The sequence below is a fragment of the Oryx dammah genome, unplaced genomic scaffold (assembly GCF_014754425.2).
Source record: "Oryx dammah isolate SB20612 unplaced genomic scaffold, SCBI_Odam_1.1 HiC_scaffold_1, whole genome shotgun sequence".
In the NCBI taxonomy this organism is placed as follows: Eukaryota; Metazoa; Chordata; class Mammalia; order Artiodactyla; family Bovidae; genus Oryx; species Oryx dammah.
In genome coordinates, this window is record NW_024070185.1 from 101324748 (window position 1) to 101350472 (window position 25725).

Consider the following 25725-nt stretch of genomic DNA (forward strand, 5'->3'; position numbering starts at 1 on the left):
AAGCTGAGAGCTGGGAGGGACAGTGGCCATGATGATAAAGTCCATGCTCTTGGGGCAGATGGAACTGGAAGCCCAGAGGGTGAAGGGTCTTGTCCAGAGTCACACAGCAAGCCCCCTGCCGACCCAGGATGAGACCCCAGGTCCTGCCTCCCAACCTTGACACCTCCGCTAAGCTCCAGTTGGTGTACTAGCTGGCCCTGACGGAGCCTGCCTGAGTCTGGGCCTTGAACTTTACGGTGCAGCTGCCTTTCTGGAGCGGTGGCGAGGGCTGGACCTGGCCTGGCCAAGACAGCATCACAGGCCTGGAACATGATCAGATTCCCCAGCTTGTGCACACCTTGGCTTTTCCAACCAATGCCAGAAGGACGAGGGGCCCTTGTCTTCCTGAAAGGAGAGTGGTTCCCGTGAATGGCGGGGACCTGGCTTCTTGCCTTGGCTGGCCACCAGTCTTGTGTGTGGCCCTGGGCAGGTCACAGCTCTCCTCAGTGCTCTCCTCCATATTGAGCATATTAACTTGAGGATGGTTTCTCTTATTTGAAGAGCCACCTGGAGGCCAGAGGGTGGGGGCCCAGATTGGTTCCATAGCTTCCCTGCCTTTTGGCTTGTACGTTCCTGTCTGTAAAACAAGAGGAACTCTGCAACCCTTCTGTAAAGGCGGGGGCGGGCCCCGCTCTGCACACATCAAGCCGCTGACACCCCGACTACTCCAAGCCTGGCACCTGCCCCCCTGGCCACTTGTTAGAAATGCACTCTTAGGCGAGACCCCAGACCTGCTGAACCAAACCTTCATCTTACCAAGATTCTTAGCTGAGTCGTGGGCGCATTGAAGCTTGAGAAGAGCTGATTTCTTCCAGCCAGAGCTTTCCTCACAGGTGTCATGTAGCGCCAGTTATAAGAATTACTGGTCACCTTTAGACCTCGGCTTCTCCATCAGCAAAATGGGTGGAATGGGAGCCATCCGAGCCCAGTGATTTTCAAACTGTGTTCCTCGGAGCCCACAGGGTTCCCTAGAGGATCCTCAGGGGCAGCTAAGTGGCATGTGCTTTTTAAGGTAATGGTTACATGAGAGGTGGGTCTGTAGCTGAACATTTTGCAACCTCCTGGACTGGGAGGGGGGTTTTCCAGGTAGGTCTGGGGCGGTCCTGGGGTCCAGTCTGAGCAGACTCTCTTCTTTGCCAGGGAGCGCTTGAAGCGCAGCCAGAAAAGCACCAAGCTGGAGGGGCCAGAGCCCGCGCCGGCTGAGGCCTCGCTCAGTGCCGAGCAGGGAACGATGACGGAGGTGAAGGTCAAGACGGAGCTGCCGGACGACTACATCCAGGAGGTGATCTGGCAGGGCGAGGCCAAGGAGGAGAAGAAGGCAGTCAGCAAGGATGGAACCACCGGCGATGTGCCCGCCGAGATCTGCGTGGTGATCGGCGGCGTCCGCAACCAGCAGACCCTGGGTGAGCGCCTGCCCACAGGGTTGGGCCGGGGCTGGGGCGGGAACGTGCAGCAGAGAGCTGGAGGAGACAGGCTTGGGATCCCTGCCCCTCCCTGGCTGAAGGGGCCTTCTGTGGCTCCCCTCTGCCCTCAAGGAAGGGCCTTGGCTCTTGACACTCACCTTTACCTGCTCAGCTCTGCCCTGGAGCTCTTGTCTTCCCACTTGACGTGGCAAAAGCTGACCTGTCCTTTAAGATTTTGCTCAGGTCAGATGCCTGGAACTTCCTGCGGGCCTGGTGGAATCCCTCCACTGTGCGTCCAACACAGCACACATCACTCAGGGTCCTAAATGCCCGTCTGCGTTTCTTCCTTCTGGGCTTCCCCGGGGGCGGCTTTCAGTGTGGGCCCTGTTCAGATTAGTTGTCTGATCAGGATCGGATGAGTCGTAGTCTGGCACTTCCTTTTACCTCTTGTGGTCTGGGCTGGGCTCCGAGGAGCTCAAAGAAATGAGCTTCTTAGAAACCATCTCTCCCCGCTTCTCAGCGTGAGCCAGGGGATACCCCTCCGAGGCTGCCTACAGTCCTGCCAGGTTTGCAAACGCAGATGCCCGCAAGGCCCAACAGATACGTTTATTTAGCATCGTGGAGATGAGCCAGACAGGCAGGTGGTGGGGCTCGGGTCCAGCTGGAGAGTTACAGTAACTAACTGGGAAGATGGGCTCAGCGTGGCTAGAACTCTGGACACAGCGCATGCCAGAAATGAGAATTTTAAGGTAAATTCTTCTGGCTTTAAACGTTGGTGACTAATTTGACTTTTAAAATATGCCAAAGGAAACATATCTGTGGCCAGAGTCCTTCCCTGGGCCACCAGTTTTGCAACTCCGGCCTGTAAAATATTACAGCCCACGTGCCCCATCCTGGCACAGAGGCCTTGCCTGGTCGGTTCCCAGACCTCCATTTGCATCCTTGCTGTCCTCCGCATTCGCGTGCTCAGGAGGCCACCTGCCTGTCCCTCCTGGGGCAGCTCTGCCCACCTCCTCCTGACTTCCAGGCTCCTGTCCTGTGAGAGGCAGGCAGGGCCTGGTGGGCGGAGGCCCCCCTAGCTCTCTTTCCCGAGTTTAAACTCAAGTCCTATTGCCGTTTTTCCTGACCGCTGGGGATCAGCCTCGAGCTCCCTTTCCCCGCTGTGCCTCAGCTAGTCGTGGTCTCTGTGCCCCACCCGGGTCGCTCCAGCGTCCTGCTGGCAGCCTGCTTCTGGCATCGTCCGGGTTAGTCAGGGAGCATCCTCAGGGAGGCTGGAAAGCTCCATCCTCCCCTAAGACAGAAGGGGAATGAGCCAAAAATGCTTGCTGAAGAGCATGAGTGACCTAGCCCGGTGTCGAGTGAAAGAAGATTCTGCTCCAGGACTTGTGTCTTAGCTCCCTCCACCTGGCTTCACACCCCACGGCCAAGGACTGTGTCAGCCTATAAGGGAGGTGTTCGTTAACTGAGGAGACAATCGGCCCATGCTCACTTTTGCGGGGCGGGCGGTATTTCTTTTAAGATTCACTGGACCCAGGAGCTATGTATGCCCTTCACCGGGAGATGTCCGGTGAAGGGTAGTTGAATCTGAATCTTGAGATGGGGTCAGCAGTCAGGCTTCAGGGAGGAAGCCTGGAGCGGCCATGCTAAGGAAATGCTGGGGTGTCCTCCCTGGGTCAGCTGCCTGCACAGTGAGAGGCCCCAGGGCCTCATGCCAGCCACGGACACCGGTCTCCAGTTCAGCTGCTTCTCAGCAGCAGGCTCCTTGCCCTTGCTGTGCCTCGCTCTCCTCTCTTGCTAAAGCAGGCATGCTCCCTGTTCTGGCTACTCTACGAGTGTGGGAACCACACAAAGGGGTGGTGGGTGGGGGACAGTGTTGTGCGCGGAAAACCTCGGCTCCTCAACCTGGGAATGCAGGTTCCCTGACTTCGTGTCTGTTATAGCTTGGGCAGGCTGCTTGACCTCTCTGTGCCTCAGTTCTCACAATTGCAAACTCATGGGGCTTTGTGAGGATGCACCATGATCACGTGTATAAAGTACTCAACGTCGTACTTGGTAAATAATTCACCATTATTCGCAGTAATACTCGAGTTGATAGTATAACATACCCTTTCAAAAGGAAAGAGTGGTAATAGTTTCTGCTTTTCCCCCAAGTCTGAGAAACAAGCCAGTGTGCTGTAGAGAAGAAATAGGATGGGGAAGAAAGGCGGCACTGGATGAGGTGTCAGAAGACATGGCTTCTTGATTTTCTCACCTGAGCTCCTTCTAGCACTACTCCCCCTTGCCCCGCCAAAATCCAGGGACATTCAGGATGTTTTCAGATTTCTGAGTAAACTGCTTTTGAGGACCCTTGTGGAAAAGGTTTAAAATCCATGGTTAGCTGTGGAGCTGCCATTTGGGAGCTGGTACCAAAGCCGGAGCTGGGCGCTTCCTGCTGGTGGTGACGGTTGTCTCACACCCATCAAGGCTGACCTTGCCCCTTGAGGGTGTAGTTTCTGCCCAGGGTCAGGCTTGAAGGAATCTGGCTTGGCCTTTTAGCAGCCGGAAAGAAAGGCAATTTTAAAAAAAAATTGATGTTAGAATGAAACCTTTTGAACTCATCCCTTCTCAGAATGGCATGTAGACATTATCTGATGGGCCAAGTCCAAGCAGTCGCTGCTGGCTATTAGGAGTTCCGTGCTGAAGGTTCTGAAGCGTGGCGTGATTGATTATTGATGTCTACCATGGATGTGGAAGTGGGCAGTGGAGCCCCACGTGCTATAGATTTGGCACGCGGTGCCCTCATTTTACAGAGGGGCAAGCAAAGCCCTGGGAGATGGAAGTCTTGGCAACTCCACTTCATAACACCCCGTCCCACCTGCTCCTGGAAGTAAAACAAGGAGGGAAGGCAGTCCCTGGGCTGTGTCCAGGGCAGAATGCTGGTTAGAGTTGCTCTTTGAATGAGCTTGTGCTACAGTGTGGCTGGGCACCGTGGAGTTAACTTGTTCCCGAGGCACTTGGCAGGGACGCAGAAGGCTCTGGCCAGCTCTGTCACTGAACAGAATAGCGTTCCTATTCGATCAGCCAGTGCTATCTCATGAGGGAACCTTCCGTTTGCCTGCTCTCTGAGCTCCATCCCTCTTATCCCCACCCGCAGGTCCTCACTGGCCCTTTAATAGCCATCAGATAAACAGTGTTCCCAGTGACACAAACATTATCCCAGGCACTTCCCATGGAGGAGCCTGGGTCTTGGACACATGGATGGCACTTGGCAGCTTCTCAGACGAGGAGCATGGCGAGGGGCGTCGGTGCCCAGGAGGCTGGCTGCCAGGCTTGCAAGTAGTCTGTGCTAGTTCCCTGCCGCCCAGAAATTTTTTGTACCGAAAAGGGTACTTCACACCTTTGAAAGAATGTCACTGCCATTGAAATCATTATGGAGCTTGGGAGCAACATATCAAGTTTCTTTTTTAGCAAAAAGAGCAGAGATAATACTGACCATGACAACTTTGTTGGGTAAAACCAAAAGTGAAAGGCATCCCTAACTGTTGGCTGCACATGTCCCAACAGTGTACCTCAGAATCCTTCTCAGCACAGGACTCTGAGAAGTCACGGCCAGTCAGCTAGAATTGAAAAATATGAAATAGACACCTGCTTGCTGCCATCCTTGTCCTAGGCGATGAAGACAAGACAAGCTGGGTTTACAGCAAAAAAGCATGCAGCCCATGGAGGAATGGTGCAGAAGAGATGATGGAATATAAGTGTTCACAACTTACAGCATTTTGATGGGAGGGAACTGAGCAGACACATTCCAAGTAGCCCCAACCCCAGTGCAGGAAAATCACCAGGAGGTGATTGCAAATCAGTACGAGGGAGGGCTCTGTGATTACAGAACGTGTTTGGTAACTGAAGACAGCCCTGTGAGGGAGGGAGGTCCTGTCCTGGAGATGGGTGAGCAGAAGGGGGTCCCTAGATCTGGTACAGGAGGGAGAGTCACTCAGCTGGGAGCCTGGATCCTGCAAGGATGTTTCTAGGCAGCGAGCTTTGGGCACCAGGGCCCGGGGTGCTTTCACACACACACACAGGGCTGCCCGGAGAGGAGAGGAGGGGAAAAAGGAGGTGGGGGCTTGGCCACAGCTCTGGAAGGAGCAGCGGAAGAGCAGACAGCCATTCAGACACAGCCATGTGGGTTTTGGTCTGTTATGAACCTGAGCGGTGGGTCCTGCTTCGTAGTGCCAGCTGATAGTTAGTTTCCTGTTTCAGTTGGTGTTGGCAGTGCTTTGGGCTTGAGCCTGCCAGAACCAACCCTCAGCTCTTTGCTGCAGCCACTCAGAAAGGAAGGGTTCTGGCCTCCTTCCCAGGAGCATCTTATTCCTGCTGCTGACTTCATCAGGTGGTCCAAGGTGGGTTGGGGGTCCTGATTGGAGAGTCTCCATGGCAAAAGACCCCTGGCCTGTAAGCCAAGAGACCTGGGGTCTGCCCCTTGTGGGGCTGTGCAAGGGCCCCTTAACCTCTCTGAGCCGTAAGGTCTTCATTGATCAGTGGGTATAATAAAATCTACCTGTCTTTCTAGTAGGATTGTTGATGTCAGAGTGAAGTGATTGGTATGAAAGTGTTTGTAAGGGGGGACCAAAAATGCAAAGTGGGGCTTCCCAGCTGGCGCTAGTGGTAAAGAACCCGTCTGCCAATGGAGGTAGATGTAAGAGATGCGGGTTTAATCCCTGGGTCAGGAAGATCCCCTGGAGGAAGGCATGGCAACCCACTCCAGTGCCGGGGTCCTGCCCGGGTGGATCCAGGGTGATTCGAAGGGGAGACGGATAGGCGAGGAAAAAACTTATTTATTTAGAGATATAAGATTAGATTAGGAAGAAACAGTGTGGTAGGAAAATTAAGTGGAGAAAAGAGGCTCAATAACTTGGCTTACGGGGAAAACCAATAAAATTCCAGACAAGGAGTTTGCACCATCTATGTTAGGCCACCGGTGTCCGTTTGAATATCGGAGAGTGCCCCGCCTTGAAGCTCTCTCTCTTACGGATCTTAGAAGCCGGGACAAGTAAGTAGACATGGTGAGCCTCCCCACTCCAGATGGGAATTCAGCCGGGAATTAGAGTAAAGTGGAGAAAAGAACGACATGAGGAAGCCCAGCATCGGTGCAAGACTCCAAAAACTATTTTTCAAAATCAGCTTATATACCCCAAGTTGTACATAAAGAAATAATGGAATATGCAGAGTTATGCAGGGGCTACAGTCCTGACCCTCACTGAGACAAGGCTTTCTTTTTGCATACCCTCCCATTATCTTCTGGCCGAGAGGCCTGTTAACATTTTTATGGCTATCTTCCTGGATAATTGTCTATCAACCAGAAAACTCCTTTTCCCTAGAAGTGTTTTTTCTTTACTCTGCATTACCCTCAAAGTACTAAATAAAGTTACATTCCTGTAGAACAAAGGTGCAGTGGGTTATAACAAAGAAAGTACTTAACTCAAAGATCTAATGTTGCTAATACCAGGTCTACTACCTGTTTTTCTATATACCAACTATATCTAAAAATAAAAGATATGAAAATTTGGCAGCAAGTATTGGCTCAACAAATAAAACCTTTAATCAGTCCTATTCTAATGATTTTGACTCCTCGGAAGCCCCTACATTCCTAGGATGTTTTAAGCTTCCTGTGCCTCCTGCAGTCAGGAGGCCTCAAACAATCATATGCGCAGCTGTATGAGTCCTGCAGGCAGGCTAAAAAGCCATCAGAGGGGTTTTTGGATTGAAACACTCCTATTATGCCCAGGAGATTTATTATCTAAAAACTCTAAATTAATTTTTTTTTTCCAGAAAAAGGTGGTTGGGGGACAGCCCCCTGTTAATGTCAGAAGAGTAGATGGAAAGCATAACACAGTAAAGCAGGCAGACTCTGGCCTTGGGGGGTGGATGCTCAGGAAATACCAGGGGGAAAACCTGAGATCTGACTCGACCTTGCACATCAGATCTCTGCCGTCAATCACCTTGTCATGGGTGGGATTCCTCACGCTGGCTCCCGGCACTCCAGTATTCTGGAGACAAGGAGCCTGGCGGGCCACAGTCCATCGGGTCACAAAGAGTTGGACATGACATGACTGAAGCGACTTGGCACATAAAAAATGCAAAACGGAGGACGGTGGTACCAGCCAAAGCCCTGGATGTTGATACGTTCAGGGTTACCTCTGGAAGCGGAAAGGCTGATGGCTTCAGACTTATTTTCTTCAGTATCTCCTAAAAGAATTTTGAGGAATCGTATTCTCTTTCACATTTTTGAGTTGACATCCAACATTTCTATCCAAAGTTTAAATAATTGCAAAGGACAGAATTTCTGGAGTACTGTGTTTTTTTAAATGTGGCATTTTGGAAATAAAACTGTGAACTACTCTTTTAAATGTATCCAGGGGACTCCAAACTCCACCGTTTCTGATATCCACCATCATTCATTAAAAAATAAAAATAAAAAACATAATGAACAGGCTCATCTTTAACAGTCAGAAATGTTTACATCTTTCCTTTTTCTCCTTGAACTCATATTTCCAGTCCGCTTCTCTCACAGGATTTTATCCTACTGTAATATATTTTTTATGCTTGAGAGTCTTTTATTGATCACTGTTTCACACTCATCTCCCACAACAAGATGTACATAAATTGAAATAGAAATTTCTAAAAAATTTGTTGGGATCATAAAGCTCTACGTCTTAAAACATTTTTTCCCCTGATCGAGTTGTTATTAGCATGCAATTTGTCAAAAGCAAATTTAGATAAATAGCAAATATAAAAGTAAAACGTTATGGAAAATGCACCTCTTAATGAAATGGATGGGGCTTGCTTTCTTCTTCCATTGGCTCACGTTTCTGTGAATTAATATCTCTTATTGTCGAGCGAGACAAGATTCAGCATTAATTTAATTCCTTTTTCTCCATTTTCTTAAGTGTAAGTGCTTAGAAGGCTTGACCATATAAATAAGGAGCCAGGGATAGGATGGAACCTTATTTCAGCAGTGTCACTCAATTCCTTGAACTCCTTCCAAGTTGCATGCCAAAAATCACACGGGTCTATCATCAGACATTATTTTCAATGGTCTCTTCACTGACAGCTCCATTAGATCCTTCTTCAGTTTTGTGGAAAGCAAAGAATTAGAAATCACCCAATTTACAAAAGGAATTATTCCCAGTCATTCGATGCACCTGCATTCTAAGTCCAGCTTCTCTTTGCTTGGAGCTCTCAGATATCCATCCCCACCTTGGACGCCACTGTAGGGGAATTAGGGGTGGGTGAAAAGACCATCGTGTTAGCCGTGTGGAAATGGGTGGTGGTGACGAGACCAGCTGAGCACGGCCTCCCTGCCTGCTGTGTTCTCTGGCCCATTGGTTTTAGGAAGAAATGCATTGGGCAATTGATAATTGGGAATTGATCCTCTTAAAATTCCCTGTGCTCCAGCACCCCCAGGGGATTTGTACTCTGCATGGAGGACCTTGGCCCGAGGACATTCATTCTGAGTCCACGCCCAGAGAGCCTCAGGAAACCTACTTGTCCTCTTTCCAGCTTACCTCTCCGGGGTCCCTGTCCCCCAGTAGGCCATGGGCCCAGCTCTGCTGCATATTAGAACCAAGTGGGCAGGACGCTCCCGAGCACTGCCCTCCCGAGTTGCTTTGTGCTGAATACAGGGTGGCCTGTTGTAAGGACCGGTCTCTCCGTCCGCCTGCCTTGTGTTTTTCTTCTCTCCTTCACCTGCGCTGGATTTCTGCCTTGGTGCACCCTGTGTGTCCTGCAAGGCTTTGGAACTGATCAGGAGCTCGACGGGCACAAGGCACAGTAGAGTTGAGGATTGCTGCCCACTTTGCTCCTTTACCTCGGCCTCCTACTTCGCCCCTCTGTGGCTTTGGAAGCTACACCTGCCTGCTCTCACCTGGCCCAACCTGGTCTGTCCAGTGCTTCTCGGAGGGAGCGTAAGCCAGGCTCTCTGCCAGGTTGTTATAGACAGTGCTGGACAGATGCTTTTCATCAGTACTTACTGATTCCTGTGTCACTGGTGACAGCAGGACGGGGAGAGGAAAAGACTCGAATCCATGTCTGCCGTGTTCTGCCAGCCACCCTCAGGCCCTTGATCGGGCTCTCTGGGGGGGTCGTGTTGTGGTGCCAGACATGGTAGGAGGTTCTGCTCCCCAATGCTGGGAAAGCTCCATGTCCAACAGGGGTTCACGGCTCCCACAGCATCTGGACCTGGCTTGAGGATGGTGGGTTGGCTCTGGATCCCAGAGGGCCAGCCTGGAGCCCAGTTGCTCATTAGCCACTAGGTGAGTGGCCCCAGCCCTGGGGCCTGAAACTTCACGTTCATGATTGAAGTGGGTGTTGAGTTGTCCCAACACACAGGGACTTCTGGGAAGATGGAGGGTAAAAATGAAAAGCCTGGAAATGCTCGGTAAATGGTAGCCATTAGCAGGCACCCTCTCTTCTCTGCTTGCTCCCGGGGGCTGACCCTCTGGTGATCACACACAGGCTCCGGAGCAGGACAAATCAGGCCACCTTTGGCCTGATCTGTGTTGCCCTATCGTCTGAAAAATGGGGATAATAATCACCTTTCTGTGCTGGACTTGTAAGGATGGATTGAGCTGATGGGTGAAAAGCCCCCGAGTTCACACCCTGCCCCGCTCCCACCCGCTGGCTGTGTGAAGTGGGCAAATTGCTGCTTTCCCACCCATGCAGTGGGATGCAGTGGGGTCAGAGACCAACCCATGTGGAGATTTTAGAGAGGCACAAGTGAAGACTTACAGCACCTGCACTGAGTAGAGAAAGACAGAGACAGGACAGGAGAGTAGTTGGGAAATGAAGCAGACTGAGGAAGCGTGCAGGGCAGGGAGTCAAGCGACGGAACGGGGACCATCGGAAGTGAGAGTCCCCAAGAGGGCCCTCCAGCTGCCACTGCAGCAGCCTGGGGTACACAGTGGCCATGGGCCAGGGGGATACCAGGCCACAGCACACATGAGGCATATCATCCCTGGAGGGTCATTTTGCTGGCAGGATTATGGCGAGAAATGTTGGGTTATGACCTCACGACTGCTATAGAATTGATGCTTTTGAACTGTGGTGTTGGAGAAGACTCTTGAGAGTCACTTGGACTGCAAGAAGATCAAACCAGTCCATCCTAAAGGAGATCAGTCCTGAATATTCATTGGAAGGACTAATGCTGAAGCTGAAGCTCCAATACTTTGGCCACCTGATGCGAAGAGCTGACTCATTTGAAAAGACCCTGATGCTGGGAAAGATTGAAGGCTGGAGGAGAAGGGTCGATGGAGGATGAGATGGTTGAATAGCATCACTGACTCGACAGACATGAGTTTGAACAAGTTCCAGGAGTTGGTGATGGACAGGGAAGCCTGGTGTGCTGCAGTCCAGGGGATTGCAAAGAGTTAGACACGACTGAGCGACTGAACTAAACTGAACCGAACCTCATGATGGATAATTTTATGTTCTATCTATATTATGAGTCAGGACAGAGGAAGCACAAAACTTCAGGAGCATTTGGTCCTGTGGCTGCTTGCTGCCTTCTGCCACACCCCAGCCTCCCTTGGGGAAGCGTGGCTGCCACTTAGCCAGCACAAGCTGTTCAGTGAAAAAGCAGGCAGCATGACCTTGTCCATCCATCTCGTGTGCAGATGGGGAAACTGAGGTGCTGAGAGCTCAGGGGACTGGCCAGCCCTAGACTCGAGAGTCCTCCATACCTGGCCCCTCCCAACCCACCCCATCTTTAAGGGCTCTTTCTGATTTTTCACATAATTCAGATGGAAAAGCACAGAATGGCAGCCCCCACGGCAGATCTGTGCAAGGCCAGTATTCGGGGACCTGGATTTTTGACCAAGCGTTGAGACATGCATCTGGTACTTGATGGTTGAGGGGTAGGAAGACCTGATGGGGCCAGCATGAGGGTGGAGGCATGGCTGAATGTCAGCATCAGCTGCAGACCCCTGAGTACGCAGGGCCTGTTAGTATCTGCAGAGACTGACCCTAACCTCCTCTACACCGTCACTGCCCCCAGTCAGCAAATCTCAGCCTGCCTGGGACCCTGGAAGCTGACTGCTGGAGGGCTGGTAGAGCGTGTAGGAATCTGGGTGTTGGGAGTGTGGGGCCCGTTTTGGCAGAACTTGCTGTAGACTACAGCTCTGAAACGAGCCTTGGAGAGAAAGAAGTTCTGTGGTCAAATTGGTTGGGAAACCTGGGGTTAATGGTCAGTTGCGTTCCTTTACTGCAGGTCCTCTTCCAGCCAGCACAGCTCCTGGGCGTGTCTCCCCAGACGGGCCATGCCTCCCACTTGCTTGACCATGGGCCCCTCTCCCCAGGACCCATTCAGGAAGTTGGGTCCAAGAGCGCTTCGGGGAAAACTCACAGTAATGCCAACTCTCCTTTACCGAGTGCCTGCTGTGTACTGGGCACTGTGCCGAGTGGTCTCAGTGTTACTGCTCATGTCATTTCTCCCCTGTCTCCTTCGATGAGGTGGGCACTATTTTACTGTGTCCATTTTATAGAAAGGAAGCCTGAGGTATGGGCTTTTCCCTGGCTTGTCCAGGGTCCCATCTATTTTGTGGTGAGCTGGGATTTGAACCCAGGTTCGCTGGCATTGCTGCACTGTAGGGCTGCTACTCTGTTGCACTCGCCCCAGGCCCCAGCCCCCTCTGCCCATCCAGACCCTTCTGCAGACTGCACCTGCAGCCCGGGGTCCCAGGGTGAATGAGGGGCAGGCAGGGCCTTGAGCTCAGGTGTCCCTCCTGCCAATACAGTGCTCAGTCTTGAGACTCAGCATGCCGGGCAAGTGGTCCGTTTTGCTCTGGGGCCAGGAGACGGCCCGAGGGTGGTGAACTGTGCCCCTGTGACTCCAAATGGATGGAGGTCTGTGACCAAGGCTGCAGGCACCCTCGGCGCTCCGTGGACTGAGGGAGAAGCCAGTGGGACTGACCTGATTATAAACAGTGGATGGATTATCAACTGGGTGGATGAGTTGGGCACATGGCAGCCCGCAGGCTCCGTCCATCAGCACATACTTACTGTACGGTTTGAGGAAAGACCTCAGGCCATTGAAGGCAGTTGGAGAAACTGAGGCCCAAGTCTTGTGGCAGAGAAGGGCAGAGACCTCATCTGGAAGTGGGTCAAGTCTGAACAAGGCTGTGGCCTCGGTCCTTTGGGGAGAGAGACCCCTGCCTTGCCTTCCATGGGGCTCCGGCCCCTCTATCTCCCACTTGCCTTTACCTCCTCCTGCCTGCTCAAGTCCCCTGACTGGCCGCCCTTGCTGCAGCCTTGTCAGGGTCCCAGAGTATGGCCACCAGGTCCTGCACTTGGCTGTGATAGCATCATCACCCTGCAGGTCCCTTTGACCAGTGGCCTGTCTGCTTCCCATCAGGCAGAGGGCAGTGATCGCGTCCTGCTCATGGTTGGGGCCTCGGTGCCTGGCCCGTTGAAGATGCTCAGCAAATTCCCAGTCATTGAAGGGGAATCAGCAGAAACTGTTGAGGAGCGGGTGGAAGCACAGGGAGGGAATCCAGGTCTTTATTACTCAGTGACAGATGAGGAGAACAGCAGGACGCTGTGAATTTACTGAGCCCCTGCTGTGTGCCAGTCACGGGGCTAAAGACAGGGAAATATACACTCTGATCTTTGCCCTCCGTGTGTGTATATTTTTCCCAGTGAGACAAGGGTAACACATATAAAACTGTTGAATAACAGGCTGCTAAATCCCGTGCTAAGGTCCGTCTAGTCAAGGCTATGGTTTTTCCTGTAGTCACGTATGGATGTGAGAGTTGGACTGTGAAGAAGGCTGAGCTCCGAAGAATTGATGCTTTTGAACTGCGGTGTTGGAGAAGACTCTTGAGGGTCCCTTGGACAGCAAGGAGATCCAACCAGTCCATTCTGAAGGAGATCAACCCTGGGATTTCTTTGGAAGGAATGACGCTAAAGCTGAAGCTCCAGTACTTCGGACACCTCATGTGAAGAGTTGACTCATTGGAAAAGACTCTGATGCTGGGAGGGATTGGGGGCAGGAGGAGAAGGGGACGACCCAGGATGAGATGGCTGGATGGCATCATGGACTCAATGGACGTGAGTCTGAGTGAACTCCGGGAGATGGTGATGGACAGGGAGGCTGAGCGTGCTGCGATTCATGGGGTCGCAAAGAGTCGGACACGACTGAGCGACTGAACTGAACTGAACTGAAATCCCGTGCTGGTTTGGAGGACAGCGTTCCCTTGAGGGACCCACGGTGGCCAAGTAGCGCTGCCCACTGGTGGGCCTGCTGACTCATGGGTTGTAGCTCATTCATCCTGACCTTGATCATGAAACGCAGGCATCATAGTCTTGTTTCACAGGTGAAGAAGCTGAAGCTCGAACTGGAAAAGGAGTGTGCCTGCTATTAAACAGCCAGGGAGGGGGCGGCAGAGCCGAACTCAGGCTCCAAGCCCAGTGCTCTTCTGAATTATCTTGATACCTGAGTTCACACCCAGTGGTGGCTCAGATCTTAAAGAGTTTGCCTGCAATCCAGGAGACCTGGGTTTGATCGCTGGGTCAGGAAGATCTCCTGGAGAAGGGAATGGAAAACCTCTCCAGTATTCTTGCCTGGAGAATCCCATGGACAGAAGAACCTGGCGGGCTACAGTCCATAGAGTCGCAAAGAGTCAGACACAACTGAGCAACTAACACAGACGGCCCCTGCGCCTAGGTGAGACCCCTGGAAGTGGAGGTTGGTGGTGCCTTGACTCACTATCTGGTCTTGTGGTGGGAACACCACTCATTCTTCATTCAGTCTTCCATACATTTTTTCCAATAAGGAGACTGACGCCTGGCCAGTAAATGGTTGAGCTGAGACTCTATCCCAGAGCTGTTGGATTTTAAACCAGTGGTTCCCACACTTAGTTGCTGAGCATCAGAATCCTCTGTGGATACTTGCGGGGGAAACCAGCCGTTCGGGTGCCCTGAGTGTGGAGTGGGGCCAGGGACTCTGTGTGTGTTCTGTTAGGAAGGATGGGGCTTGGACCTAGGTCTGTGTGAGGGATGGGCAGGGCCTTCCAACTCCTGGGGCCTCTGCCAAGCTGAGTCTCATGGGCTTTGCTGGCTTCCCTGCTGTGGGTCTTTGCCCTGCTCTGCATGGCTGGGCTCTACCTTTGACCCATCTTTGGTGCCCGCTGGGAACTCAGCCATTTCAGTCTCCCTGCCTCTGGGAGAGGGCTTCCCTAGTGGCTCATATCGTAAAGAATCTGCCTGCAATGCAAGAGACCTGGGTTCGATCCTTGGATCAGGAAGATCACCTAGAGAAGGCAATGGCTACCCACTCCAGAAGGGCCTAGAAGAGGGCTGGAGTCAGGCATTTACATCAGGTTGATCTCTGCACATCAGAGGAAATAAAATGGCACCTCAGTAGATGAGAGGGGTCCTCTCCTTGCCAGACATGTGCGTAGTAGGGCTGGGCACTTTCTGGGGGCTGTATGGAGCCACCCCTATGATAGGTACTTTTAGCCCCATTTTATAGTTGAGCAGACTGAGGCTTCATGTGTTCAAGGAAATTACCAAGGTCGTTTTGCTGGTAGGTGGCAGAACAGGGACAGGGATCTAAAAGTGTCTGGTTCAAAGCCTGTCCTCTTAACCTCTGTCCATCCTGACAAGGAGGAGTGGTAGCTGGAAATTATTCTGTTGCAGCTAAGGGATGATTTCCTTACATGGATGCAGTTTATTCCTTACTCTGAAATTCTTTTACATTCATTTTTTCTTTTTTCTTTCAAGGAATAGCTATGAGTAACCTTAGAAGTTACATTCTGTGTCTTACAGATTTGGAAGCTGAGGCCCAGAGGTGGGAAGTGACTTGCCAAGGTCAGTCAGAGTTGAGACGAAAACCTGAATTCCACCCCAGCCTCCTGGCCTCCAGCTCAGGGTTGTCTTTGCTGGTCCTTACTGCCCTCTTGCTTGTAGGGAACAAGATAGCCTGTTGGCACAGAGTTGGTGTTACCTGGGGCTTCCCAGGTGGCGCAGTGGTAAAGAACCTGCCTGCCAGTGCAGGAGATAGAAGAGACGTGGGTTCGATCCCTGGGTCAGAAAGATCCCCTGGAGGAGGAAACAACAACCCGCACCAGTATTCTTGCCTAGAAAATTCCACAGGCAGAGGAGGCTGGCAGGCTACAGTCTGTGGGGTGGCAAAGAATCACACCCTGCTGAGCACACCTGCTGTTACCTGAAGTTGTCACCAAGGGTCCTGGGGCCTCGTACTTGTGTGCATCAGATGCTGGCTGACCAGTCCCTTCTTTCCTGGTTTCCAGGGTCCTATGAGTGTGGGATCTGTGGCAAGAAGTACAAATACTACAACTGTTTCCAGACCCACGTCCGGGCACACCGAGGTGAGTGGCGTGTACCAGGACAGAGCCGAGGGACCCCATCCTCCCCATCCCCTGCCTGTTTTTTCCACGCTGACCCCTCGAGGATGACCTCAGAGCACTTTTTGCAGTGGAAGTGGGACCCGAGGCGAAGGGGAGAGGCCTCCTTAACTTGGGGGAGCACCCTGGGATGGGGATGGAGTGGGGAGGAGTGCACAGGACGTCCCCCCGAGCTTCTGCCAGCAGTGCTCTGGACTGCCGCACATGGGCCTGCATCCTCCCAAGGGGCTTCGGAACCGCCTGGTGTCAGTGGCCCCTGCCAGAAGAGACTCATGTTACTTCGTATGTTGCTCACAGGATAGCACCCTGCTGGAGATGAGGACGCTGGGGACAGAAAGGGTGGTTGCCACTCCCTGAGCCTGACCCTGGCAGGTAGGGACGAAGGGCACCAGGTCAAGGCTGCCAGGCAGCAGGAAACACAGGGAAGGCTTTGGGCCTGATCTTGAGTGGAGCAGGGGCATCCTTGGGCTCACACCATCGGCCTCTCCTGGCCCCCGCCTTTTCGGCTTCTCTCCCTCTTGGCAGCGGCCCTTCCACCGTCTGGTCGGCTCACCCCCTTCTTCTCTCTCTTACAGACACTGAAGCCACCTCAGGGGAGGGAGCCTCCCAAGGCAGTGAGTATTTTTCTCTCCTCCTGGGCTGCGGGGGCTGAGAGGGCCAGAGGTGCAGGGAGGAGGGAGAGCCAGGGTCAGGGTGAAGCTCTCAACTCCACATCCCAAGATGGCCCTGGGCGGCTTCCGGGAGGCACCTGAGAGCACCTTTGCCAAAGTGTGCTCCATGGCATAGTCGTCCTAGGGAAGTTAACAGGCGATCAAGGGTGCTCTGGCCAGATCACCTGGGGAAACCTTAAATTGTGCTAAGATGAACATGTTTCTTTGCTGGAGACTTCTCAGGGCCCTTCATTGGCAAAATACGTACATGCGCCCCAAAAGGGACCCAGTGTGTACACTCTGTTCTTTTGACTCCCACGCATGGGTTGAGGGGCTTCCCCCATTGGCTCCAGTGCTGAAGAATCCGCCTGCCAATGCAGGAGACTCAAGATCAATCCCTGGGTCAGGAAGGGAGGAAGAAATGGCATCCCACTCCACTGTTCTTGCCGGGACAATCCCACGGTTAGAGGAACCTGGCGGGCTACAGTCCGTGGGGTCGCAAAAGAGCCAGACAGGACTGAGCGACTAAGCACACACTCACGCATGCATGGGTTGGGGGTCGGTCGCCATAACTGATGTTTGGGAAATGCTACTTTGGAGAGTTATTTCAGGAGCAATCACAGGCATGAATCCTGGGGCGCGGTGTCCCAGCCCTGGGGATGCACAGAGCCTCAGCATCTGGGGACAGTGTTCCACTTGGCTGCTTGCAGGGGCCCTGCCTGCCTTCCCTCCAGATCTAAACCCACAGGGCTGGTAGGCAGCCAGCCAGAGGGTGTAAGTGGGGGTGGAACCTCTCCACACTCAACAGACCTGAGCTCCAGAACCCAGCAATTCCCCTCCCAGGTGTGTGTGTGCACATGTCCACCCAAAGCTGGGAATTAAGACATTCTTAGCAGGGACTTCCCTGAGGGTCCAGTGGTTAAGACTTTACCTTCCAATGCAGGGGGTGCAGGTTTGATCCTTAGTTGTTGAGCTGAGATCCTGCATACCTCAAAAAAACCAAACAGAAAACAGAAGCAGTATTGTAACAGATTCAATAAAGACTTTAAAAATGGTCCACATCAAAAAAAAATATTAAAAAAAAAAAGATGTTCTTAGCAGCACTGTTCATAACAGCTTCAAACCAGAAACCACTCAGGACTAGCTGAATAGGTGAGTAACTCACAGCATGTTCTCACAGTGAACTGCAGGACTACAGTAGAGCCGTGAGAAGGAAAGACAGCGGCTACACACAGCAGTGTGTGTTACCCACAGACGAAACAGCAGAAGGAGCCCGGCAGAAAGAGTTCCTCCTCTTCCGATCTGTGTACAGAAAGTGTAGAGGCAGAAGGAAATTAACTCATGGTGCAGGAAGTCAGAGCCATGGTCACCCTCGGAAAGGGGCTTCTGGCTTTCAAGATTGGAGCTGGGTACTGGCTACACAGATGTTTGCAGCTTCTGACAGGGTGATGAGCTGAACATTTAGGGTTTGTAACATTTTTCTGTATCAGTGGCCAGCGTATTTTTTGGTAGGGGACCAAAGAGTAAAAATTTTAGATTTTGCAGGCCAGATGTCTCCATCACATCTGCTCAGCTCTGCCATGGAGCATGAAGGCAGTCAGGGACCATATGGAAATATTCATTTCTTGATCAAAACAGATGCTGGGCAGGCCACAGTTTGGGCACCTCTGCTCTACTTGTTTGGTATACCACCAGAAAAAGTTTCTTAAAATGATAAATAAACAGGACTCCCCCACTGCTTGAAAATCCAAAACAGAGTAGTTCAAGGAGGTAGGAAGGACCTTAGTTCCATTGGGTTCTAACAGGTTTTCTTCTGAGGCACTTTCTCATCCACTCTTTCTTTGGATTCTTCTTGTTCAGTTGCTAAGTTGTGTCCAACTCTTTGTGACCCCATGGACTGCAGCACGCCAGGCTTCCCTGTCCATCACCACCTCCCAGCATGAGAATCTGCTCAAACTCATGTCCATTGAAACAGGGATGGCATCCAACCATCTCATCCTCTGTTGCCCTCTTTTCCTCTTGCCCCTTAGTCTTTCCCAGCATCAGGGTCTTTTCCAGTGAGTCGGCTCTTCGCATCAGGTGGCCAGAGTTTTGGAGCTTCAGCTTCAACATCAGTTCTTTCAGTGAATATGCAAGGTTGACTTCGTTCAGAATTGACTGGTTTGATCTGCTTGCTGTCCAAGGGACTCTTCCCACGTGATTCTTACACCACATGAAAGGCCGGCGCGGCTGAGACTACCCTCTGTTTTCTGGAGAATCTGAGCATCAGATTGGCCAGGCACCTGCCTCCAGGCCTGCAGCAGGAGATGGCGAATCCTGTGTCCGCTCCTTGAGCCCCACCCTGCCCCTGCCCCTGCCTGGCCCCTGGCTCCTTCTCCCTCAGTAGCTCCCTTCTCTTCACCTGCCTGTGGTCAGCACAGTTGAAGAACTTCCCTATTTACCTCTCCTTTCTTGCCTTCTCTGGGCCCACACCTCTCCGGCAGCCCCTCAGTGCCCCGTTACACTCCATCTGGCTTCCGTCGTCCTGCAGGCTCACTGGTTGCGGAGGACTTGGCATTTTGGGTCCTTCTGTCACTTTTCCCCTCCTCCCTGCAGTATTCTTTCCCTGTGGCCAGTGTGCTCGACTTGACCCTCAATCTTGCATTGCTGCCCTGACCCCCCAGGCAGCCACACCTGCTCAGAAAGCCTGGCGTCCTCACACCCCAGCCTGTGACGGGAGCCTGGCTGTGGAGTCCTGGGGAGAAGGTTCAGTCCAGCCTTGTTTTTGCAAAGGAGGATCCCGAGTCCCAGATAGAAGTCATGCAGTTTGTTCAGGGTGGAGGTGGGCAGAGAAACCAAGTCTCACCCCTCTAGTCCAGGGATCTTTCATGTATTTGTTAGAAAAATAGCACAGGCATGCATAGCGGCATAGATCCAGTTACCAGTCTCTCAACTACGAGCCTCGAAGATGAGCTCCACATCCAGCGTTCTAGCCCCTGTTGCATTCATTCCCTTTGTTCAACTATATCAGGTGACATTTACGGAATATTTATTGCATGTTATGCCTTGTGCTTCCCTGGTGGCTCAGACAGTAAAGCGTCTGCCTGCAGTGCGGGAGACCCTGGGTCGGGAAGATCCCCTGGAGAAGGAAATGGCAACCCCCTCCAGTACTCTTGCCTGGAAAATTCCATGGACTGAGAGGCTCCTCAGAGCCTGGTGGGCCACAGTCCATAGGGTCGCAGAGTCGGACACGACTGAGCGACTTCACTTTATGCCTTGTGCTCATTTATTCTTTATTACAATTCTGGGAGATGAAGAACTTTTTTTTATTCCCATTTTGCAGATGAGAAAATCAAGGTGTGGAGAGTTTAGGGCACATGTCCAACATTAATGACACCTGAAGGTGATAAAGTTGACTTCAAACTTGACTGCCTCCCAAGGCAGATTGGCAGTGGCATTCCTAGAGACACAGCTCTCCTAGGGTTCTGGAGACATGGTCTCACTGACAAGAAACTCATTTTCCCTTTCTTCCCTTGGGTAAAAATCTCATCCTAATTCCCTCCAGCCTTAGGTGAGCCTGGGGACGTGGCCCCATCCGTGCAGTGGTTTGGGATTTGACAGAGCAGGGTGGGGGCGCTTCTTAGCGGCAGAAAGCTGGGGGTTTCTGCCCATCAGAGGTGGCAGATGTACGTGGCCCAGTGGGTAGGAGAGAGGCAGTGTGGACAGAGATGAGACACACGGGGCAGGTAGCTGCAGGGCGACCAGCAGTGACCAGTATGGGGGACATCACAGGGGCAGGAACCCACCTGGAACCAGCAGACTCAGGTGGCCTCGACTTATCCACCTCTGTTCCCCAGATGTCCGAGAAGGATTATGGTCCAGATGGCACTTGATGGGGGAGGTTGTCTATGCTGGATTGCTGGCCACGGGCGAAGATCATGTACCAGGCTTGGAATTCTGGAACCGTCAGCATGGAAGAGGCCCTGGGAGTTGGCTCATCTACCACTCTCCCAAATTAGCGGGGAGATGGGGGACTCTGAGTCCCATGGTGGGGTTGGTGCTTGCTGGCAGTCTGGGTGAGGCAGACCAGGACTGAGACTCTCCTACACCCCCACCACCTCTCCCTGCACCACTCCGTGGCTGGCTGGGGCAGAGGCTTGGAGATGGTAGGGCCCGGTAGGATGCTGGATGCCTGGTCCCCACGAAGGGCCGCATGCAGGCCTGCCTTGCTGTGGGGCCTGCAGCAGGTCCCTTCCGATCCTCAGTGGCCTCGAGTGTTAGATGGTTGTTACTTCCTCCCTCGGCCGCAGGGGCAAATGCAGGCAACGCCCGCCGGCTCCTGGCCTGGCTTCTCACAGTGTAGCGTGCTGCACCACCAGTCCAGTCGCTCGGTCGTGTCCGGCTCTTTGCGACCCTGTGGACGGCAGCACGCCAGGCCTCCGTGTCCATCACCAGCTCCCGGGATGGTTATTCTCATAGAACTTCACAAAGGAAGGGGGGCCAGTTATGAACCCGGCCCTTAGGAGCTGAGCACACACGGGGTGCCATTGGGAGTGCCTTTGAAAGTGACTTCCAGGCTCCTGGGTCTCCTTCTGGAGAAGACTCTTAACACCCCAGGGGCTCCTCTCCACGGATCATCAGTTGGGCCCAGTCTGACCCAGACCCACCTCTCACGGCCCCCAAGGGCCTGAAGCCCTAGTAACCCCGTGTCCTTCCGTCCTCCACAGACAACTTCAGGTACACGTGTGACATCTGTGGGAAGAAGTACAAATACTACAGCTGCTTCCAGGAACACCGAGATCTGCACGCGGTGGATGGTGAGTCAGGCCCCTCACCCCTGGGGAGTGGAGTCGCGCAAACAGACCTCTCTCTGGGGCTCTCACCAGGCCCCCGCCCCACCCTCAGCTTCCCCTCCCTCCCTGACCCAGGGAAGGCCAGGCCGCAGACAGACCGCAAGCGAGCGAGCAGAGTGACCAGCTTGCGAGGATTCTGGGCGAGGGAAGGTCCCCACCATGCTCCCTCTATATATGCTTCTGATTAGGGTAACCCAAGTGAAGTTGCCATTTTTGTAGGTCAAAAATCAGTCGAATATCAGCAGTTTTATATCAGTTCGTTTTACAGTTTCATGTTGAGTATTCACATGCTCTGGTGAAATTAAACCAATTTTTTAAAATGAATGATGATATTTTAGCATCTTAGATTATAGAGTTAGAAATTAGAACGATAAATTTAGGTAATTTATTTTTGGAATCTTAAGAATCCTGGAAATAGGGTCTTCGCCTGGGAAAGGATCCTGGAAAGTTCCCTCTCCAGCCCCACACCCCCAGCCGGAGTCAAGCCCTGACATCCAGGCCCTATCCCTATAGCCACTGGCCCATCCCTCCTCTCTCCTCCTCTTTCTCTTCCCGTCCCCTTATCCCTCCTTTTTCTGCTGCCCTGGCCCCTCCAGTGAATAGCGGAGATCTGAAAACAGGCCAGCCAGAAAGCATCTTCCTGCCCTGGGGTGGTCCCAGCCCCATGGGGAGGATGAGGAACAGAAGGACGTGCCCTCCTGGGGCCCTTGGCTTTCTGGGGCATCCACAGTGGCTACAGCAGGCTCGTGGGACCGAGGCCGGGGGCATCGGGCAGAGGCGGGGACTAACAGGGCTCCTGTTTGCTTCTTTCCTTCTGCGGCTGCCGCCTCCCGCCCGGGCGCAGTGTTTAGTGTGGAAGGGGCCCCTGAGAATCGGGCAGGTAAGTCCTCGGTGGCAGCCCACCTCCCTGTCCCCAGCTGAGCTCTAAGACCTGGTTACCAGGGTGCTAAGGGCCGTGTGTTCTCCCACAGACCCCTTCGACCAAGGTGTCGTGGCCACTGACGAGGTGAAGGAGGAGCCCCCGGAACCATTCCAGAAAATCGGGCCAAGTATGCAGGCCTCTCTGGGGCCGGGGCTGGGAGGGGAGACAGGCAGGGGGTGGCCGAGGGCAGCAGGGCAGGTCCCACTCCTGGGAGGGGTAGTGTTGGGAATCCTGCAGTAACTGGCTCTGGCCAGTGAGCCGCTGGCCCCCTTGTCCCTCACTTTGCCCACCTGTGAAATGGGTCAGTCACTCATAGGACTTTAGTTTTTGAGAAGCAACAGGACAGCACAGGGTCCAGGTCAGAGCAGTAAAGGTACCACAGGCTTGGTGGCTGGTCTGTTAGCCATCCTGAGCCCCGGCTCCTCACCTGTGGAGTAAGGGGGACACTTTGCTGCAGGTTTGTTGGGGGATTAAATGAGATCATGGATGTAAATCACCTATTCATTAGCACAGTGCCTGGTACATAGTAGTGCTCAGAAAATACTGTTGTTATTTTTGCCGAGTGGGTTTATTAGCCAGTGAAGCTGTCCAGAGGAGCCGCACGCGGATGCTCTAGTCCTCACCCCAGTAAACCCCTGGAGGGCAGGAGCCGCTCACTTGACCTGCCTGTTTGCAACACGTGTTGAGTGTCGTAGGGACACAGCAGTGAGCAGGACAGATGTGGTCCTGTTTTGGGTAATTTACACGGTGGGGGCGGGAGGCGGGCATTCGGTCAATAAGCGAGTAGTTACAACATTAGAAGCGTGGGGAACAGTGAGGCCAGGAGGCGACTGACCAGCCTTGGGAATCCAGGAGGCTTCTGTGTGGGGCTGAGAGTGGGGACGAGCCCCTGCACCCCATGTGAAGGCAGGACTGCACTTGTCCCAGAAACTGAAAGGCAGATCGGGTCTGAGTTCAGGTCTTAACAGAGCCTTGGAAACCAGAAGAGGGCAGTTAGACTTCATCCCGAGGGGACTGAGCCAGCGTTTACCCAGTGGAAAAGGGACTTGATCAGACTGGCATTGTAGGAAGGTATTTTGGCTGCTGCAGGGAGTATGGATTGGGGTGGGGCGCGGGGGTGGGGTTTTCACAAGTGAGCCCTTCAGGATTTTGCGTACTTGCTCCTTCCTCTCTGTTTCCCATGCCTCTTACTAATTAGCGAGAGGAGCGCTGGCACTGCTTGTTGCAGTGAGAATTAAGGCAGCTTGTGAAAACATACTCACATAAGCAGATTGAAGAGATGAGGAAGTTTAGCAAAGGAGAGTCAAGGAAGCTGGGACAGCGAAGCCAGAGACAGACCTCAGAGGGTGGGACCTGGGCCTGGCCCTGGGAAAGCGCTGGACGGACCTCTGAAGAAGGACCTTCCTCCTTCCTCTCCTTTTCTTTCCCTCTTAAAACACTCAAGGAACTGGAGATGTGATAACATCTGTAAAGGGGTTCCACGGTGCCTGTCACGTGCATGATAAAATTCTGATAAACAGTGACATTAATATTCTTGAAGAAAATGATGAGATCCTTCACGCTGAAACTGCTGGAAGTTAGACTGTGGGAAAACCCGGATGTAAATCAGACAGGCCCCATGACAGACATTCGTAGACCAGTACGGGACAGGGACATTGGGATCTCTGACCCTCCCCTCCCACTGCTCCAGTTCCATCTAACAGCAGCCCCAGCACCCCACTTCCATCTGTAGCATCATATTTAGGAAGACTGAGTGTAGACTACATAAGCTATAGAATCACACAAGCCCAGGTTTAAATGCTGACATCCCCAATTTACTAGCTACTTACCCCCTCTGAAAGTGGCTCAGTCGTGTCTGACTCTTTGTGAACCCGTGGACTATAGCGTCCATGGAATTCTCTAGGCCAGAATACTGGAGTGGGTAGCCTTTCCCTTCTCCAGGGGATCTTCCCAACCCAGGGATTGAGTCCAGGTCTCCCACATTGCAGGCGGATTCTTTACCAGCTGAGCCACCAGGGAAGCCCAAGAATACTGGAGTGGGTTAGCCTATCCCTTCTCCAGCAGATCTTTCCAACCCAGGAATTGAACTGGGGTCTCCCAGATTCTGCCTGCAATGGTGTCTAACCCAGCACCTGGATCATGTTCCTGGCTTAACAAATGAGTGATGTTGCCGAGAGACAGTGGAGAGTTTAGAGCCATCCCAGAGATGAACCCCAGCTCTACACTTAATGCCTGCGTGACATCCTGCAAGTTCTATAATCTCTCTAATCATAGTAGTGACAGTAAAACTCACCTCTTAGGATTGTTGTGCTGATTAGATGAGATTATATTTGTAAAGGAATTAGCATAGTCCTTGACATTGACATGGAAAACATTAAATACGTGGTACCTGTTAATTACCCAGAAAGGTACAGAGAAAGCTGAAACTTGTTCTTTGTGTCAGTATCTACATCTGACAGCCAGCCAGTTGCTGGGACCTGGGACAAATTATCACAAATTATATGGAAGAGAAGTGCATTGAGAAAACTGAACTGAGTTTGGCTCCCAGCTTGATGCTGTGGAACTGAGATGTCTGTATAAGAATTACAACTCAGGGGCTGCCTTGAGAGATAACAATCCTGCTTCTTGGGCTTCTAACACTTTTTGTAAGCTGGCTGATGTTACAGAACCGTGATGGTGATGAGCCACAGAATAAGGGGAGCTGGTAGAGGTACAGTGCCCTGTGGAGAGGCTAGTTCCCATGGGTAGAGCTCTGTAGGTTAAGAGAAGAGGAGAAACAGCAGCAACAGAGCATGCTGGGAAGTACACCTTCCACATCCATGTCAGCTGTGCAAATCAGAGAGCTAGGTACTCGACCAAGAGGAAGCCAGAGCCAGAACAGAGCAGAGGAGTCCTGCCAGAAAGAGGGAGTTGGTCTAAGAGGCCCCCTGTGTCAGCTTGCTCTTCAGCTGCACATCTGAGAACTGCTCCCCTGGTGATGGTCTGCCATGATAATGGGACGATCAAGGACAATTCATTCAAGTCTGTTGAAACACAGTAAATCTGGATTTAGACGTTACTTGACTTTTATACCTAGATAAGGAAGCATCCAGTCCCAAAGAAAGGTAATGCCAAAGAATGTTCAAACTAGTGCGCAGTTGCACTCATCTCACACGCTAGCAAAGCAATGCTCAAAATTCTTCAAGCCAGGCTTCAACAGTACGTGAACCAAGAACTTCCAGATGTTCAAGCTGGGTTTAGAAAAGGCAGAGGAACCAGAGATCAAATTGCCAACATCCACTGGATCATCGAAAAAGCAAGAGAGTTCCAGAAAAACATCTATTTCAGCTTTAGTAACTATGTCAAAGCCTTTGTGTGGATCACAACAAACTGTGGAAAATTCTTCAAGAGATGGGAATACCAGACCACCTGACCTTCCTCCTGAGAAATCTGTATGCAGGTCAAGAAGCAACAGTTAGAACTGGACATGGAACAACAGACTGG

General features: G+C 52.3%; 1 protein-coding gene across 1 annotated transcript in view; it reads left to right on the forward strand.

Moving 5' to 3' along the window:
- The window catches only part of ZNF618 (zinc finger protein 618), a 102405-nt gene that overhangs the window by 27303 nt on the left and 49377 nt on the right, over nt 1-25725 (forward strand). Inside the window, exons 3-8 of the mRNA XM_040238408.1 lie at nt 1180-1442; nt 15725-15802; nt 16414-16452; nt 21195-21284; nt 22165-22200; nt 22292-22369. Of these exons, the coding sequence (XP_040094342.1) occupies nt 1180-1442; nt 15725-15802; nt 16414-16452; nt 21195-21284; nt 22165-22200; nt 22292-22369 (584 nt within the window). The remainder of the gene's footprint in view (nt 1-1179; nt 1443-15724; nt 15803-16413; nt 16453-21194; nt 21285-22164; nt 22201-22291; nt 22370-25725) is intronic.